Genomic DNA, 17,478 nt, shown 5'->3' with positions numbered 1-17,478 from the left:
TAGGCATTCTGATCTTAAATATCATCAATCCATTGCTTGTGTAAGAAAAGCACCTTAGTTCTAGGCGCGAGCCGCTTACCCTCCTTGAGTCTGACTCCATCAGGTTGTATTGACGTACCCATCTGCTGTCTTGTATCTGTTTAGAGCGACAGATAGACCCGGTGTTGCACGTCACATTGAGGTCAATTTTAAAGGTGCCGGGCTGGCATTGACTAGGGAAGCGCTCAGCTCTAATGGGCCAGCTAATGATTCTGGGCTTGTAATTATGCTTCGGCTGCTGCTCTCAGTCACAGCCAAGGCTTTAAGACACTGTTTCTGCTCTCACTAGAGCAGAAAATGGTACTGGACTATTTAGTATTAGAATTTAGAGGGTAGAAATCTGAATTTAATTTTAAACTCTGCAGCGGATTGTCTGAGACATAGACTTAAAAGCTCAGTTTTTCTTCTTTTCAGGTTGCTGATGCCAGCTGGGGTGACAGATTTGATAAAACATTTGCCTTATTTAGCGTCCTACTGTCAAAGTGGTGTGGATGACCCAATGCGGTCTTCATGGTGACAGGACTGTGATGCGTTTTTTTTTTTTCTTTTTTCTTTTTTCCTCAGGGTTCTAGAGGAGAGACCGGTGAGAAGGGAGAAACCGGCCCTCCAGGAGCTGCCGGTCCCCCCGGTGGCCGTGGACCCCCTGGCGATGATGGTCCCAAGGGTAACCCTGTATGTCACCCACACTGAAACACTCCCTGCAAACGACCGATGCATTATTAGCGCTGTCAGTGACAGCACCATCGTGTCATATTTCTCAGTCGGGCTGTCGACTGCCAGGGCTGTTGTTGACACCATGTCAAATATGCGAACCAAGCTCAGTCTTCTCAATGTCTCTGTTTGTCTGCAGGGTCCTGTCGGCTTCCCAGGAGACCCTGGTCCCCCTGGTGAGCCCGGTGCTGGTGTAAGTGCTGCATTTATCCCTAAATAAAAGGCTTCACGGTTAGCTTATTATGCAGTTCAATGAATATGCACGTTACTAATTATGTTTGTGAGTGCATATTTTTTATGTAAGACAAATCATTTTCATGAACCACAATTATTCCCAATAAGGGTTTAATTATGATATGCACGTCTTTTTTGTGTCATTTTAAAGGGTCTTGATGGTTTACCTGGAGACAAAGGAGATGATGGAGAGGCTGGACAACCTGTAAGTCTAACATGATCTGAAAAACAGCTTGCAGTCTACTGTACAATTTAAAAAATGTGTAAGGCTTATTCCAACGATGTAGTAAAGGTAGTCTGAAAGAGACCAAAAAGCTTGTTGTTTCATATCCATCCGGTGAAAATGGGTATCAATTTCAACAAATTCAGAGACACCTCATTATGTAACAGCTCTCCATTTTCACTAAGGGGTGATAAGTGTTCTATCCACTCTACTTTAGGGCCCTCCAGGTCCATCTGGTGAAGCTGGAGTCCCAGGACCTCCGGGCAAAAGGGTGAGTACATTTCCAAAATGATGCATGAGATGATACTCCTGTTCAGGTCTCGAGGCATTGTCTATTTTTAGACTCGCCGCGCTCTTACCGTGCCCCCACTGCTTTATTACCCACTGTAGCCTGATACATATTTATGATCATAGACTCAGATTTGGATTCGTCTCTGCGTGTTTGACATGAAAATTCGTTGTGTTAGTGAAGCCGAGTGTCTAGATTAGCATGTAATTGCAGATATCATCCTGTAAGACAATACCGACATGTACGTTTTACTGGTAGTAATGTCAAAGCAGTGGGGCTACTGATGCCACTGCTGCTACTGATTGCTCGTCACCGTAATTCCTGGCACTCGGTGCCCTCCCTGTCACATCGTACTTGAACAGAGATCATTTCATTTCACTACCGTGTGGATTTTATGATGCCTTCCAACTACAGTAATAATGTTTTACGGTTAACAATAAAGCTCGCCATTAATGTTTTGTATGAAAGGCGACGCAGCGTTGAGAGAAAGCTGTATAAAGTCAATACGCTCCTTTTTGTTTATTTTAGCATAAGCAAGCATTTTAAAAGATGCTGCTCAGCATCAGACGTCTCTCTCGTAGTACATATACAATTCTCATTATTTTGGGTGATAAACTGTGAGTTAGTGCTTGGTATCATGAATAAAGTCTTGAGGAAAGTATCTTATCTTGCAGTTTTCAGTAGTAGTGCGAGTAGTGTACTTCAGAACATATTCTCTTCAATTTTTACTGACTGCATAAATACGGACAGTGGGACAGCTCCTCAAAAGTAAAGCCCAAACTAATAGAGCTCCTCCTGGTGTCTGGCTGCAGTATAGGTCATAAGCTCCACCCCCTCCATGTTAGCAGATGGGACTTGAGCCAAACCAAAACATTTAAATGTCATTTTTTTTGGATGGTTTCTGTCATTTTAAGAAAGATAGAAACAGTATGTGACTTAATGGTTGCTATGGTTGTAAAAAAGATAATAATTAAGTGCAGTCTATCCTCCAACATTTCGTTGTAACTGGTGGAGGTAGATTAGAGTGTAGCATTAAATAAATGAAAACACGAGTGAGTCTGAAGGAAGTGTGGTCGGGCCATCGATATCTCTTCTCTTGGACCGCACTGCGCAGACTCTGGCTCCAAGCCAAACCATCAGTATTACTAATTGTAAAAGATTAAACCAGTGTTTGTGTCTGGTTGCAGTCGTGTATCACATATCTGATATGTGTGACTGAGCTGTTAAAGCCTCAACAAGTTTATGTGTTTTCTGTAAAAGAACATCAAAGCATGGGTAGGGCGCACCTTCCCAAAAACCCCAGTCTGCTCCGATTAGTTAGCTGGCTTGAGCAGCATTGACTGCGCACGCTGAAATGAAAGCCAAAGCTGGCCGGCGCTGCTCGTAATGGAGAAGACACGCAGAAGGGAGGGAGGGACATAATAATTTGACAATGTGTTTCATTGGACACAAATTCAGTGCACTCCTCTGGGTGGAGGATGACTCATCAGCATTTTTAAATGATTTCCAGGAACTAAAGGCATCTAAACACTAATACACCATTAGGTATACGTGCAAAATTGGCTTATGCAGCTGGTGACACATTGTGTAAGACGACACTTAGGACAGATTTTCCTCTAAACTGTCAGAAAGCTTAAAAGCAAATTCAGAAAGGCAGAAATCCACTGTTAAAGTGGACAGTTTCTCTTTCCTTCCCACCAGTAACTGACTCATGATCAACCAAATGTCATGTTGTGACCCTATAGAGTGCACTGCCCCCTAGGTTGGGAACCACTGATTTCCATTACAACTGTTTCCTTTTACTCTGTAGTGTCAGAAAAGCACTTGGGAATAAAAGATGCAAATTAACATGATACTGTAATGGAGAGCTGCTCTTAATTCATCTGTTCTTAACAAATACATTATTAATTAAGAAATGAATAACCATAGTAAGTGTATATGGCAGATCATTTTTCTGTACCTTCTCATAAGTATCTTATAAGCAGTATTTTGGCTACTTAAAAAAAGGTCTGATGTGTCTGAAATACGTTAAATCCTCTAGCTTATCATTTTCACCACACTGCCTGTGTGAAGATACCATACCGTCCTGCAGGTTGTTGTTGAGGAGAAAATGATCACCATGTAGATACTGTAGCTTTTTCTGAGATAATAATATATCTACCTGTGGTGGTGGTGCTTCACTCCCGGAAATGTTGTTTGTTAAGCATCATGGACACATTCATTTCCATATTTGCAATGCAGTTCTGTGGCTCGAGTCGAAATGTGGGGACTCGGATGGTTGATCGTACGTTTTTTTTTTTTTTTTTTTTTAAAAACGCTGATACAGTAAGAACTTTTTATCGTTTTTTATAGTTTGTATTCCAATGGGCGATGTGCAGGTGACAGAGGCTAGAGAACAAATTAGACCCCAGTTCCATGTCCACATTAATGGACTCTGCGATACGATTTTTCATCTTTCACCGAGGTAATTCTGGGGTAGTCTCTTTCCCAATATCTCCTCGAAAATTGACTCAGGTTCGGTGCTCATTGATGCATGTGGCCGGCTTGACTACATTAGCGCACATGCACGCACGAGTGCACACACACATGCTTGCATACACACGTTCAAAACTAATGCACGTACACAGTTGCCAGGGCTCATAACCTACATTGGAGACCAGTGGCTTTTGTTTGGTCTATTTGATTATGGTTTCTAATGGCAAATGTCAGCCCACTCACGAGGTTTTGACCAGAGGCTGTTTGGTGAAAATACTGATGCGTTTTCATCTCAGTATGTTTGGAATGTAGGACAATTTGCTTGCATTGATGTTTCCTGGCCCTGCATAACCGTCTCCTTTTCAAGGTCAGAGCGTGCATCTGCTGAATAATTACATGAACCTGGCAAATGTCGGATAATACGGCTTTAGAGAAGTGTGATCCTTTTCTGAATTTATTTGAAAAAGGTTTCTGTAAGTTTATGACACATGAGTCAGTTGGAAAATTTAACATCAGGTACAGGCATTAGAAACCCTAACAGTGTTTAATTGTTGTATTTCTTAGGGACCTGTTGGACGAGCAGGTCAGGAGGGAAGACAAGGAGAAAAGGGATCCAAGGTGAGTTCAAATAACTTTTGATTTTTTTTTTTTTTAAAGTCATCTTGTTTCTTATTTGAATAATCTCACTAATAGGGAGTTTTAGCAAATATTTTAGCCTATGATTTTACTGCATCAGTTTGATATTCAACCACATGAATCATCTAATTTCTCTAACTCTAAAAGTTCATATCCACCTTTTAGCACCAACTGGCAGATAAAGTCAGAAATGAGCAAGTGAACGTTTCGAAATCTAAAACATACACAGAAGTCGGTAGAGACCAAAAACCGAGCTAAAAGAGTAGTTGTGTCCCCTCTAACAGAACGCTGTTGTTTGCTCTACAGCTACGGTTTGTCATACTGTTATGCTATTGTTACGCTTACAACTTGTTTTTGCCGCCCCCTAGTGACAAAAGAAAACATGTCATCGTCGGATGTTTAAATGAAATGTGAACCAGTGAAGCAGCTAAAATGGGCGAAATGTCTGGAAAGGAGATGAAACAGATAAAGAACGTGGAGATAGAAGCATTGAGGATTCTTGAGGCTCTCAACAGATATTATTTCTTTGTTAAAATCCATATACCTTTTGAGTGTTTTTTTTTTCACAAAGAACATCAAAGCAGACTACTCTTTGTAAACATTAAAGAACTAGTTTGTCTAAAAATCAGGTGGTTAAAAGAAATGCCTAGACGAAAACCCCGACAGACGCAGACATAGCCTTGCTCTCTCTTTTGTTCTTTGTCCTTGTTCATCTTTCATTCCTCTTCAGTGCAGACACACACACACATACACACACACACACACACACACACACACACACATATATATATACAAATAAATATACACATATATATGAGTGCACATTCTATCACATCGAGGTAAAAGATTAGAGTTGATTTGATGGAGACAAGACAAAGCCCGCGCCGTGATCCTGAAGTGTCAAATCTAGGCCTAATTGGTTGTCAGAACCATTTAATCCCCCTCCCCCTGTCATCCTAGAAAATTTGACATCTCTGGAACTTCAGTACGTGAAAAGTTGCCGTTCCTGCTCAGAGACGATAGGCGAGATGTGGGAACATTTGATCAAACATTTCATCTGTCTGGATGTTGCAAATCATCAAATCCTTTTCCACTCTGAGCTTTTGTAGAACACAAAACATTACACGGTGTCCAGCGGTGCGACTTTCAGATGCGGGATTACTTTAATGATTAAATTGGATAAGGGTGGCTTCCACTGCTGCAGAGGTACAATTAACTTGAATCATAAGGACCAGGGATTTTATCTGTATTGCAAACTAATGTGCGCTGTTGGGTTTCGACCATTAAACCAAAGAGTGGTTTGTCATTTTCTTTGCGTTTGCTGCACATACAATTCTGTAGATGTTCACATGTGTCCATAATATACAGTTGTGACTGTATAATGTGACACATATCTAACTTTTAATTTCATAAAAGGACAAGATTTTTTTGTATTAGTTTTGTTTTGTTTTTTTTTCTAACGTCCTTTTGTTTTACAGGGAGAAGCTGGAGCAGAGGGACCCGTTGGGAAAACGGGACCTGTTGGACCTCAGGGACCTGCTGGAAAATCCGGTGCCGAAGGTCTGCGTGGAATCCCCGGCGCCGTCGTGAGTAGATTAAACGTTTTTTGACACTTTATAACCACGTTCAAGTGGCACATCGTTGAAATGTATATGCTGAATGTTTTTGTTTATTTGCTCATGGATTAATTAGTGCACACAAATGCATCATACTTATTATTTTATTTTCTTTCAGGGTGAGCAAGGACTCCCTGGTGCCTCCGGTCAAGATGGCCCACCCGGCCCTATTGTAAGGCATTTCACTCCTAGTTAAAATGCTGTCAAATGTGCTGCATGACTTCTGATTGTATAGATCCAAAAATCTGCCGCGCTGAATCATACTGCAGATCCAAACCCCTCCGGTCCTCCGGCCTCAATGTGTGCGCTTCTTATTTATTGGATGATTTTCTGAATTGGCCAGTTGAGAGACACGTGTTTTTGTGTGGTGTCTTTAATAGAATTACACGGGATAGTCGCGGTAATGCCGAGTACTGTGGTGTCACGGTAAAATGAAATGCATTCATTTCCCTGTCAGTATTCTTGACAAATCTGATTTTCCCTCCGCAGGGACCCCCCGGACTTCCTGGAATGAAAGGTGACTCTGGATACAAGGGAGAGAAGGCAAGATATTATTACGATGCTAATCTGAAATTGCTTTATTGTGTATTTCTCATATCTGGCTATGCGCCTTATCGGAAGCCTCCAAAGTAAGCAAACATCTCGGGCCTATTCCTTCTATCTCTTTGTTTTGTTCCCTTCCTCCCAGTCCCATGAAGAGCGCTCTGCGGCGGGGAGTTTTTTCACACGGCGGTTTAATGCGGCGAATGAATTTGTATAAGTCCCAAATATCGTCTTTGTAACGGCCATTGGTTTTATGCCAGTGTGCTGCAGTCAGAGGCAGATGGTCATAACTCTGCCCAGCAGCAGGAGCCGAGACAGACCGCCATTGTTAAATATGTTGACCACAATAAATACAGTAATTATTTATAGGCAGAAATAAGAAGGCACCGTAGCCGTCTGGCCAGGCACCGTACATTAACTTGCAGCTAAATTTGCATATTTGTTTCACTTTTAAAAATGGCCTCAATTTTCTGCAAGTGATTAATGAAAATTAAACTTTATTTAATACCAAAATTACCTTTTTGTCAAAAACGTAATGAGTACAAATGTTGTTTTCCTGAAACTTTGTTTCGTTTTCCTCACTTTTTCGTTGTTTGTGTGCAGGGTCATCCAGGCCTCATCGGTCTGATCGGACCTCCTGGTGAACCTGGAGAGAAGGGAGACAGAGGTCTGCCCGGACCTCAGGGTCTTTCGGGTGGCAAAGGTGATTCTGTAAGTATTCTGTGTGTGGTCATGTTAACTAGTTTGTTTGTGTGGAGCTCAGGTTAATAACGAACAACCGTCAGTTGGTTTAAAGCACAGTGATCAATCTGTGGTGTGTTTTTAGGGTGCCGGAGGTCCTCCAGGTCCCCTCGGCCCTCCTGGTCCTCCTGGAATACCTGTAAGTTGCACTTCTTGTCGACTTCTTTCATGACGCAGCTGGTTGTCTCTGTGTCTTAACACTATCTCCTTTATGATCAGGGGTCTCAAGGACAAAAGGGATCGAAGGGCTCAACTGTAAGTTATTTTCCTTCCTTTGCATTCATTCACTAACTGTCATACTTTTGGTAAATGTGGAGTTCATTCTGAAATACTTTGTTTTAGGGTTCAGCTGGTCAGAAGGGAGACACTGGACTGATTGGACCCCCTGGACCACCTGTAAGTTACCTGTTTATATAAAGCAGTAGATCTTCAAGATTTAATTGCAACTGTGTGGATAATCTTTGTAGTAGACAAAGTAATTACAATGTAATATTCTGTCCCAGGGTAGAATAGCCCATTTTCTTAAAGAAGAAGAAGAAGCACAGACATTCCTGACCTTTAACTGCTCTCCTCTGTGCTGCAGGGCCCACCTGGTGACATCATCCAGCCACTGCCCATGCAGCAGTCCGGCGGAAAGACCAGGCGTCATGCTGAGATGCAAGGAGATGAGGCGCTGGCCGACTACGGCGTAGACGGCGTGGGCATGGAGGGCATGGAGGACGTCTTCGGCTCTCTCAACAACCTCAAACAGGACATCGAGCGCATGAAGTTCCCCATGGGCACGCAGGACAACCCTGCCAGGACCTGCAACGACCTGCGCCTCAGCCAGCCTGACTTCCCCGACGGTATGATGGAGACGGCGTTTGCCGCAGAGCCAGGAGTGTCGGAGATCATCTTGTTCAGATGCTGTTCAGAAGCTGTTCTTCACAGCTGTGGCTGTCTCTCACGGCTCTGTTTCTGTCTCAGGTGAATACTGGATTGATCCAAACCAGGGCTGCATTGGAGATGCCATCAAAGTGTACTGCAACTTCACGGCAGGTGGAGAAACATGCATCCACCCGGATAAGAAATCCACAGGAGTGAGTATTCTGCAGTGTTAACACCTGGTGATGCACACACTCAGACCATTATGGCAATTTACAGCCACCGTATTGCACCAAATTACAAATGATGTTCTGTCAGTGGGTTATTCACTAATTGAATGTTTTTTTTTTCTTGTAGGCTAGAATATCCAATTGGCCCAAAGAGGCTCCAGGTTCCTGGTTCAGTGAATTTAAACGTGGCAAAATTGTGAGTCAATCCACGCAGCTTCTCATTTTCTTTTCCATTACCTCCCAGTAAGCATTCCCTTCCTTTCTATTTTTTTTTAACTTTGCTCCTTCATCATTTAGTTTCATTTACAGTGAGTCTTTCCCTCCTCCTGTCCCTCCTGTGGGCTTAACATGCTTCCTTTTCCTTTTCTCGGTCTATGCTCTCCAGTTTTGGTCTCCTCCCTTGTTTCCTTTTTAAATTATTATTTATCTCAGTTTTCCCCCCACTTTTCTCCTTTTCCTCCCTCCTTCTTCGCCTCCTCCCTCCATTTACGGTTTCTCTCTGCCCGTCCCCCAGTTGAACTACGTTGATGTGGCAGAAAACACCATCAACGCGGTGCAGATGACCTTCCTGAAGCTGCTGAGCTCCTCGGCACGTCAGAACTTCACCTACATTTGCCATCAGTCCGTGGCCTGGTACGACGCCAAGGCTGACAACTACGACAAGGCGCTGCGCTTCCTGGGCTCCAACGATGAGGAAATGTCTTACGACAATAATCCCTTCATCAAGCCGCTGAGTGACGGCTGTTCGGTAAACACTCATTTTCTAACGTTCGGTTTGCAATTAAACACGTTTAAAATCCCCTGAGACCCCATTAATCCCCACAAATATGTACGCCGTTGTGGCTAAATGCCTGTTGATGCTATTTAAAATACAATTTAGAGTGGGTGGTCAGTAGTTCTATAAGAACTCTATATAGCTCCACAGATGGAACTAAAATCCTAATTTCATGTGACTTTCCATATTTAGTTTTTTTTTTTCATTGTTTTTCTGTTTAATTGTACACGAATCAGGCATAACATTATGATCACTGACAGGAGAAGTAAGTAACGTTGACCATCTTTGTGACAGTTCAACGTTCTGCTGAGAAACGTTTGGTCCTGGCCTTCATTTATGTTGATGTTACTTAGACATGTAGCACCCACCTAGACCAGACCTGGCACCCCCCACCCCATAGCAATGACACAAAACACAAAAAAAGAAAAAAACGGTTTAGGAACAATTATTCAGGACACCCTCAGAAGGTCCGTGTCCATTCCCTGAATCTGAGTCTGTTTTGGAGGCACAAGGGAGACCTACACACTATCAGGGAGGTGGTCATAATGTTATGCCTGAATGGCAGGGGAGGTTATTTTTTGGTTGATAAATAATTTTGAATGATATCCAATCATAATGTTTTATTTGTCAGCCAATCAGCTAATTGGTCCAGCACCAGTGTTTGCCAGCATTACAGTTTAGATATTTGCTCCTTGGTGACAGGCCAAATATCGAATATTACTGTAAATGCACAGGTAGACGTCCGTCCAGCTGTTTCTTCTGACCATCTGCTTTTCCGAGCCATGAAGAGTGCTGAGCTTATTCTTTCCTTTTTAATATGAAAAATGGTTTTAAGTAGGGGTTATTTAATATTTAATAAGAACTTCACTTACCTCTGTGTTTGCAGCTCAAGCAGGGCTATTCCAAGACGGTGATGGAGATCAACACTCCCCGCATCGACCAGTTGCCCATCATTGACGTCATGCTGAATGACTTTGGGGAATCCAACCAGAGGTTTGGCTTCGAGGTTGGCTCCGTCTGTTTCCTCGGCTAGACACGCCCCCACTCCCCGCTGAAGGACAGGGTCAGAGGGTATATATTAACACCCCACCCACATGCTGAGATCTGACAACCTTTACCTTCTCCCCGCGCAAAGCACAAACCTGTGTTTTCTTTTGTTGCCAAGAAGATCCACACAAGGAGAAGAAGCGCCCCACCCCCCCAACCCGACCCCACCCCAGCCCACCCCCAGGCCCTGTCATAAAAGCGCTGACCAGGGGGAAACTACTCCTCGCCCTTGTAGGGCCAGAATCACATGACTTTAAGTTAGTAATGGGAGTGACATCAGGAAAAGGACATTTGATGCCGTGGCGGACAGTAGCGCACTTTCAGCAGCAGAGAGAGGACCCACTCACCCCAAGCCCCATCCTCCCTCGTCCTCCACCTCCCACCGCGCCTCCCTCTCTGGATGCTCCAGGTGCTGCTCTGAATAGAAACCACAGAAGTGCTTTTGTGCAGAATCACAAAACACTCAAGGTGCTACAAAAAGTGCTTTTTGATAAAACTGTAATTATTATTATTTTGTACAATATTGTTCCTTTCCGAATCCACTCTAAAAAAAAACATACAAAAAAGTCTTGCATGTGCCCCCCCGAACTCTTGAAGTTTGAATAAATATTCGGTAGGCTATATAAGGACAAATCAAATAAATATATTTAATGTCTGTTAAAAGAAAGTGAAAGCAAAATGACATAAAATCGACAAATTTGTAAGTGTGAAATAATCTTTTTTGTAAATAATACACCTTTCACTATTTGACTTTTATGAGATAAAAACAATGGAAAGCGACACTTAAAGCATTTTGTATTTTTTATTTTTTTTTCCTGACAAACCAGTCGGTGTAACCATTTGGAAGTCAAGCCATGATTCAATGAGATACTAATATAAATCTTCTAACTAATAAAGGGCTTTTTCCTCCAGAAAGAAAGATGTTATACCTCAGTTGTTTTTTTTTTTAATTATTATTATTTTTATTATTATTTTGGCTAAACCAGTTTTATCATTATTTGTTCTAACTTACAAAGGGAAATGATTTTGTGTGATTCAATTTGCCCATTTGTTCTTCATAGATTTAAGAAAACAAAAAAAAGCCCTGTTGAAATTTTCCTTGTAACAGTGAACGGAAATGTTTGTGCCTTGAATTGTTCATTCAAAAATATTAAAACTGGATTCTGAAAAATGTCGGGTTGAATGTCTGTATTGTCGTGAAGGAGTAGTGCTCTTATTGTGATTCTGCGCTGCCTGATACATATTACCTTCCTTCACTATGATAATTTAAGATTAGGAGGATTAGTGGCTCCGAGTGATGGATTGTGTCGTGCCTGGGCGCCGTGATCTCTCCCAGCTTGTTTCTTTTATTTTTTTTGTTTGTTTTTTCCATTACCCCTCCCCCTCCACACACACACTCTCTGATAAAAATCTGTCTGCACCTCCACGTCCCTCTGCTTAAAGCTATGATAGCAACGACTTCAGAGCCGCTTCTCCAACCTGTGTAATTACAGCATGTTGACAACCTATGTACAACTGAAATAAATGTTTGGTGCTTTGCCAAATGCACGTTTGCATTCACTTGCAGATTGAACTGTATTTGTAGCGAATTGAGTCCATAGAACCAGTGTGTAGCGCATGTAGATATTACCAACACTGAAGTTGTTTAGGCTTTCTGAGTGCACCACTAGATGCTACAAAAAAAAAATGTTAAAAAAGTATTCAATTAAAATTATATATACACTCGCCGGCCACTTTATTAGGTACACCTTGCTAGTAGAAGGTTGGACCCCCTTTTGTCTTCGGAACTGCCTTAATTCTTGGTGTCACACTTTCAACATGGTGTGGCTCTATTGGATTGAGATCTGGTGACTGTGGAGGCCATTGGAGAACAGTGAACCCATTGTCATGTTCAAGAAACCGGTTTGAGATGATATGAGCTTTGTGACATGGTGCATTATCCTGCTGGAAGTAGCCGTCAGAAGATGTTACACTGTGGTCATAAAGGGACGGACATGGTCAGCAACAATACTCAGGTAGGCTGTGGCATTTAAACCATGCTCAGTTTGTACTAAGGGGCCTAAAGTGTGTCAAGAAAATATCCCCCACATCATTACACCACCACCACCACCAGCCTGAATCGTTGATACAAGGCAGGATGGATCCATGCTTTCATGTTGTTTACAACAGATTCTGACCCTGACATCTGAATGTCGTAACTCGAGACTCGTCACACCAGGCAACGTTTTTCCAATCTTCTATTGTCCAGTGTTGATGAGCCAGTTGGTGAGTCAGTTTCCTGTTCTTAGCTGACAGGAGTGTTACCCGGTGTGGTCTTCTGCTGCTGTAGCCCATCTTCTTCAAGGTTGGACGTGTTGTGCGTTCAGAGATGGTATTCTACATTCCTTGCTTGTAACTAGTGGTTATTTGAGTTGCTGTTGCCTTTCTATCATCTCCAACCAGTCTGCCCATTCTCCTCTGACCTCTCACATCAACAAGACATTTTCACTAGATATTTTCTCTTTTTCAGACCATTCTAGAGATGGTTGTGCATGAAAATCCCAGTAGATCAGCAGTTTCTGAAATTCTCAGACCAGCCTGTCTGGCACCAACAACCATATCACGTTCAAAGTCACTTAAATCCCCTTTCTTCCTCATTCTGATGCTCGGTTTGAACTTCAGCAAGTTGTCTTGATCACGTCTACATGACTAATTGCATTGAATTGCAGCCATGTGATTGGCTGATTAGCATGTATACGATTATGCAACTAGAGCTTAAATACTTCTTTAGCTCCTTGTGAGTATGACTGGAAAACAATCAATCCAATTCACATCCACATTTACTACCAGAACATTCATTCAGCTTCTGTACAGGCAGCGGAAACTGTTTGCGCTTCTCGATTCCCCGTTCTTCCCTGTGAAATTCCCACGGAGATGCCGTGAAGATTAGTTTACAGCACGGTGTTGGCACAATAACAGCTCAGAGCTTTTGTCTGCGTGCGCCGCTCAAGTGACAACGGCACATGCAGATTGACGGTAATTACGTTCTCCTCCCGGGGAAGTATGAAAGGACAGATTATGTTCGCGATAATGAGGCGCGTAAAATCCGTCGCATGCGTTTTGCAAAAAATGGATGAGACAGAAGAGCAAAATATCACTTCTCTCCTCGGAACAACCAAAAAATAAATAAATAAATAAAAAAATCTGATGTTGTTTGTTGTGCAAGTAGGTAGGAGTGAAAGGGTTCAGATTTAAAAGCAATGCAGGTCTGAACAGCATCGGGGTTGGGATGTTACATTAGCAAACAGCCTCAGGAAGTGATGGTATTTATATGGAAAATGACTCATCTTTTTTTTTCATCCTTACTAGATAAAAACTAAATTTAAAAAAATAAATAAATAAAGTGGGGGGAACTGGACGTGTAGAGAGTTTGTTCTTGTGTACCATTCAGTGAGGGGAGGAAACCCCACCAGGTATAACAGGACCTGGGAAGCTTCGCAGAAACAGACTTGTTCTGCTTTTGACACATTTGCAGCAGCATTGACTGAACCGTTGTATTGATGCTCTTTGTCTTTACCCATCTCTGACATGACTAACTGCATAAACGCGTCATGGCTTTGTTTGCTTTTAATGAAGGTCTCAGCCTGCTAATGTCAAGTAGTGGAGATTCTGTGCACCCTTTTGTCGTAAAACCGCGTGTTTATTACTTCTTCTACCAGACTACCGTCGCAAGCGTCTTCTTCTGCTCTGTGGTGTAATGGGGAGGCAGCATTAAGAAGAAGGACACCTCATAACACCCTCTACACGACAACATCTATCTATCTATCTATCTATCTATCTATCTATCTATCTATCTATCTATCTATCTATCTATCTATCTATCTATCTATCTATCTATCTATCTATCTATCTATCTATCTATCTATCTATCTATCTATCTATCTATCTATCTATCTATCCAAAGTGATTAGATACAATAAAAGCCGTTAGTTTCTAGTGAGGTCTGCTAAGTTTCGGTCGCCTCCTCCAGAACAGTTGTCATTCTGAGTCATTACGTCTGTTAGCAGAGCTCTCTGTGTACTTCTCAAACCTGAATGCCGTCACCGTGTTTTTGGTCGGTGGAAGCTCATATGGCGATGAGTAATCACTGCATTTGTGTGCCTGAGAAGTCTGCTTGGCCTAATGGCTGTGTCATTGTTTATGTCCAGCTTGTTGAGAAGCAAAACACCAGTTTTTCATCTACGAATGCAGAGCAATTTTTTTTTTTTTTAAATCAAAGAAAAGGAGAATAAAGCTAAAGTTAAAGCAAGAGTGCTTTACTTCCCGTAAACGTAACCTCTGCCTATATCCAGTTTCTCACAGGCAGTCTATCGGGATGCCCATTTTGGTCACTATGCCAAAAGACGTCCTGTCAAAGCTGTGGGGGCTGCCATGGGCAACGGTCACATCTGATGAGGGGCTTTTTCCCAGAGAGAAGAGGAGAAGGGATTTATTATTTTTTTTTTATGTGTGTCTATACTAAGGAAGTGTTAAATTCTCCATCCACTGCTCTTACACATTCCCTACCCATTTAATCCTCTCCGGGGTCACGAACAGCTGGACCCTATCGCAGCACGAATTAAGCCAGAGGACGAGAAAGTTTCCACTCTGTCTGAGGACTAACGGGGTGAGACACACAATCACGTTTGAGGCAATTGACTATTCAGAATCTCTCATTCCTTCTTGCTCGGGTGATTTCAAAGGAGAGGAGACACAGACACTAACAGAAACAAAGACAATCTCAGCCTAAACTGATGCTTCAGGTTGTTTCTTAAAATGCTGAATTCTGAATATCTACTCAATATCAACCGAACCTAATTAACTAGCTAAAGTTGGATAGTGTGCCTGGAACCTCTCATTTACAAATACACTCTACACAATCTGCTGATTATCATAATTTTGCATATTTGCTGGTAGGTTTAGCGCAGTTCTAAAAGTATTAATGTGAATACATAGGAAACGCCCGGCATATCACAATATCACCGAATCAGTGGGAGCCCTAGGCTTGATTTCCTGCAACAAAAGGGTCCAATCGTGGGGAGATAGCAATACCCAAAGCGCGTGTGTGAGGTTTTTTTTTTTCTATTTCCAGTTCATACGGTGTAGCTGTTGTATTCACTGCCGAAAACTTCGATATGATGTTGGAAATTGAACACATTTTCTCAATATCTCAGGATATTGCCTGAGGGGTTGATCTCCCTGGATCGGTTCCTTTACATTCCTTGAGTTATCTACTGTCACCTACTATCCGCTGTCACAGCAGCACTTTACGAGTACAAAAAAAAGTTCCAGGCCGAGAATACTTTATTTGCCCCAAATCTGAACTCTCAAAGGGCTTCACAGTTTTGCCCAACATAAAATCTGTCTCGCACACAGTAAGATCTGTTAACATGACACTGCGAAGGCCGACTCTGCAGATCCTGCTGTGTGCAGCGCAGGCTTAAACCCCTGGACAGATGAGGCCAAAAAATTTGGACAGCTAACAGATATCAAGCTGCGGCTGCTTTAGACCAAAGTCTTTACACTCCAACTGCTTCGGCAGAACTCCTTGGTGACCGAGAGTGGAAAACGTCTGCTGTGCTGGAAAGATACCGAGTGTAAAAGTTTCTAACAGCCGAGGCAAAAACAGCAAAAAAAAAAAAAACTCTGTACGCACTGTCCTAAATAAAGAAAGATAAAGAGAATTTGTTTAAAATAGCCAGCGCTGTGTAATTTTCTGCTATTTGGAGAGGAACACTGGAAACAGCCTGTATCGACTGGTGTCTCTTTTGTAGCAAGATAATTGCTTCTTCTCTCTTGTTGATATTTTCTTGAAAGACAGAATTCCTGCAGACAATAAATCTGCTGTGTTTACATCATTAGCATTTTTCAGTAGCCTATTGATCTTTTTTTTACCCTCCCACTTCTGCTGTAAATACATTGTGTGTGGCAATTCTGAAAGTATATTTGAGCAGCAAAAGATACCCCGGGCTCATCATATGTCGTAACCAATTTGGGCGGGATTGAGCCACAAAGCAAGCAGCATCAGCAGCAGCAGCGGCAGCAGCAGCAGCCGGCGCCTTCGATGCTGGAGAGGAGCCTCATCAGGAATGCAGGTCATGGCTTACAAAACCCCTTTGTTCGAGTGTGCCAAGAAACTTCTGTCTCCTCCTGTCAAAGACACTTGAGCATTCCCTGTTCAAACAGTTTCACTGGGAAACACTCCAGCGGTACTCTGCGTTGATGCCCAACACATCAGCTCGTCCCAACCTGCTGTTGACTGGTGATCTGGAGAAGGCCTGTAGAGATCCCTGCTCCGCAAATCTGCACAAGTCATTCTTTCATCAGCATTGCCCGGAGTGCACGGGGGAAAAAGGATAAATCCCGCAGTCCTGTTCATTTCTGAAACCGAATACGGGTCCCGGCGCACCTAATCTAACAGAATTTTACATCATCTTGTCTTTTTTTTTTTTTTTAAAAGAAGGATATTTCCATATTACATAGAAAAGAGGGAAACACTGATTGGCATGCCAAACTGAAAGGCTTCCCGCAAGGTTTGTAGGTGACTCCCGCTGTCAAGGACATGCTCTTGTTGCCTGTTAAAAGCCTCGAGGGGAAAAAGTCTGAATGGCAATCCAAGTACAGAAGTCGTGACTCGAGACTTCCACAAGAGCTCTTTAGGTAAAAATGTTGCGGATGCTTATTAGACGCATTATAAATCAAACCATCTTTGCAAACTATGAGGCCCGTCTTCGCGTGTGAAGGGGAAAAAATATACCGGCGACAAAATGAGACGCCCTTGGTTCTGCCGTCACTTAATTCTGCCGCCGTATTTTATGGGCTCTTAGGACAGCATTATGGTGAATTACAGTGTTTGATACGATCACAACGTGGCATAATATTCCTGTTTTACCACACTGCTTTTATACACCGTTCAGGCATAACATTATGACCAACTTCCTGATATTGTGTAGGTCTCCCTTGTGCCCCCAAGGAGGGAGGCCTTTGGGTCCTATGGATTTTTTAAGGGAGGCAGCTCTGTGGATCAGACTTGTTCC

The 17,478-nt window shown here is 42.5% G+C and overlaps 1 protein-coding gene across 1 annotated transcript in view; it reads left to right on the top strand.

Annotated features, from left to right (window-relative positions):
* LOC125010505 (collagen alpha-1(XI) chain-like) overlaps positions 1-11,983 on the top strand; it is a 76,856-nt gene extending 64,873 nt beyond the window's left edge. The window contains exons 51-67 of the mRNA XM_047589177.1: positions 604-711; positions 890-943; positions 1,136-1,189; positions 1,425-1,478; positions 4,536-4,589; positions 6,086-6,193; positions 6,342-6,395; positions 6,713-6,766; positions 7,370-7,477; positions 7,593-7,646; positions 7,727-7,762; positions 7,850-7,903; positions 8,091-8,352; positions 8,474-8,586; positions 8,729-8,797; positions 9,116-9,349; positions 10,263-11,983. Coding sequence (XP_047445133.1) covers positions 604-711; positions 890-943; positions 1,136-1,189; positions 1,425-1,478; positions 4,536-4,589; positions 6,086-6,193; positions 6,342-6,395; positions 6,713-6,766; positions 7,370-7,477; positions 7,593-7,646; positions 7,727-7,762; positions 7,850-7,903; positions 8,091-8,352; positions 8,474-8,586; positions 8,729-8,797; positions 9,116-9,349; positions 10,263-10,409 — 1,617 coding nt within the window. The 3' untranslated portion in view covers positions 10,410-11,983. The remainder of the gene's footprint in view (positions 1-603; positions 712-889; positions 944-1,135; positions 1,190-1,424; positions 1,479-4,535; positions 4,590-6,085; positions 6,194-6,341; positions 6,396-6,712; positions 6,767-7,369; positions 7,478-7,592; positions 7,647-7,726; positions 7,763-7,849; positions 7,904-8,090; positions 8,353-8,473; positions 8,587-8,728; positions 8,798-9,115; positions 9,350-10,262) is intronic.
* Positions 11,984-17,478: the final 5,495 nt, after the last annotated feature.

Source organism: Mugil cephalus, chromosome 7, assembly GCF_022458985.1.
Source record: "Mugil cephalus isolate CIBA_MC_2020 chromosome 7, CIBA_Mcephalus_1.1, whole genome shotgun sequence".
Classification (NCBI taxonomy): domain Eukaryota; kingdom Metazoa; phylum Chordata; class Actinopteri; order Mugiliformes; family Mugilidae; genus Mugil; species Mugil cephalus.
This window is presented reverse-complemented; position numbering and strand designations above follow the sequence as displayed.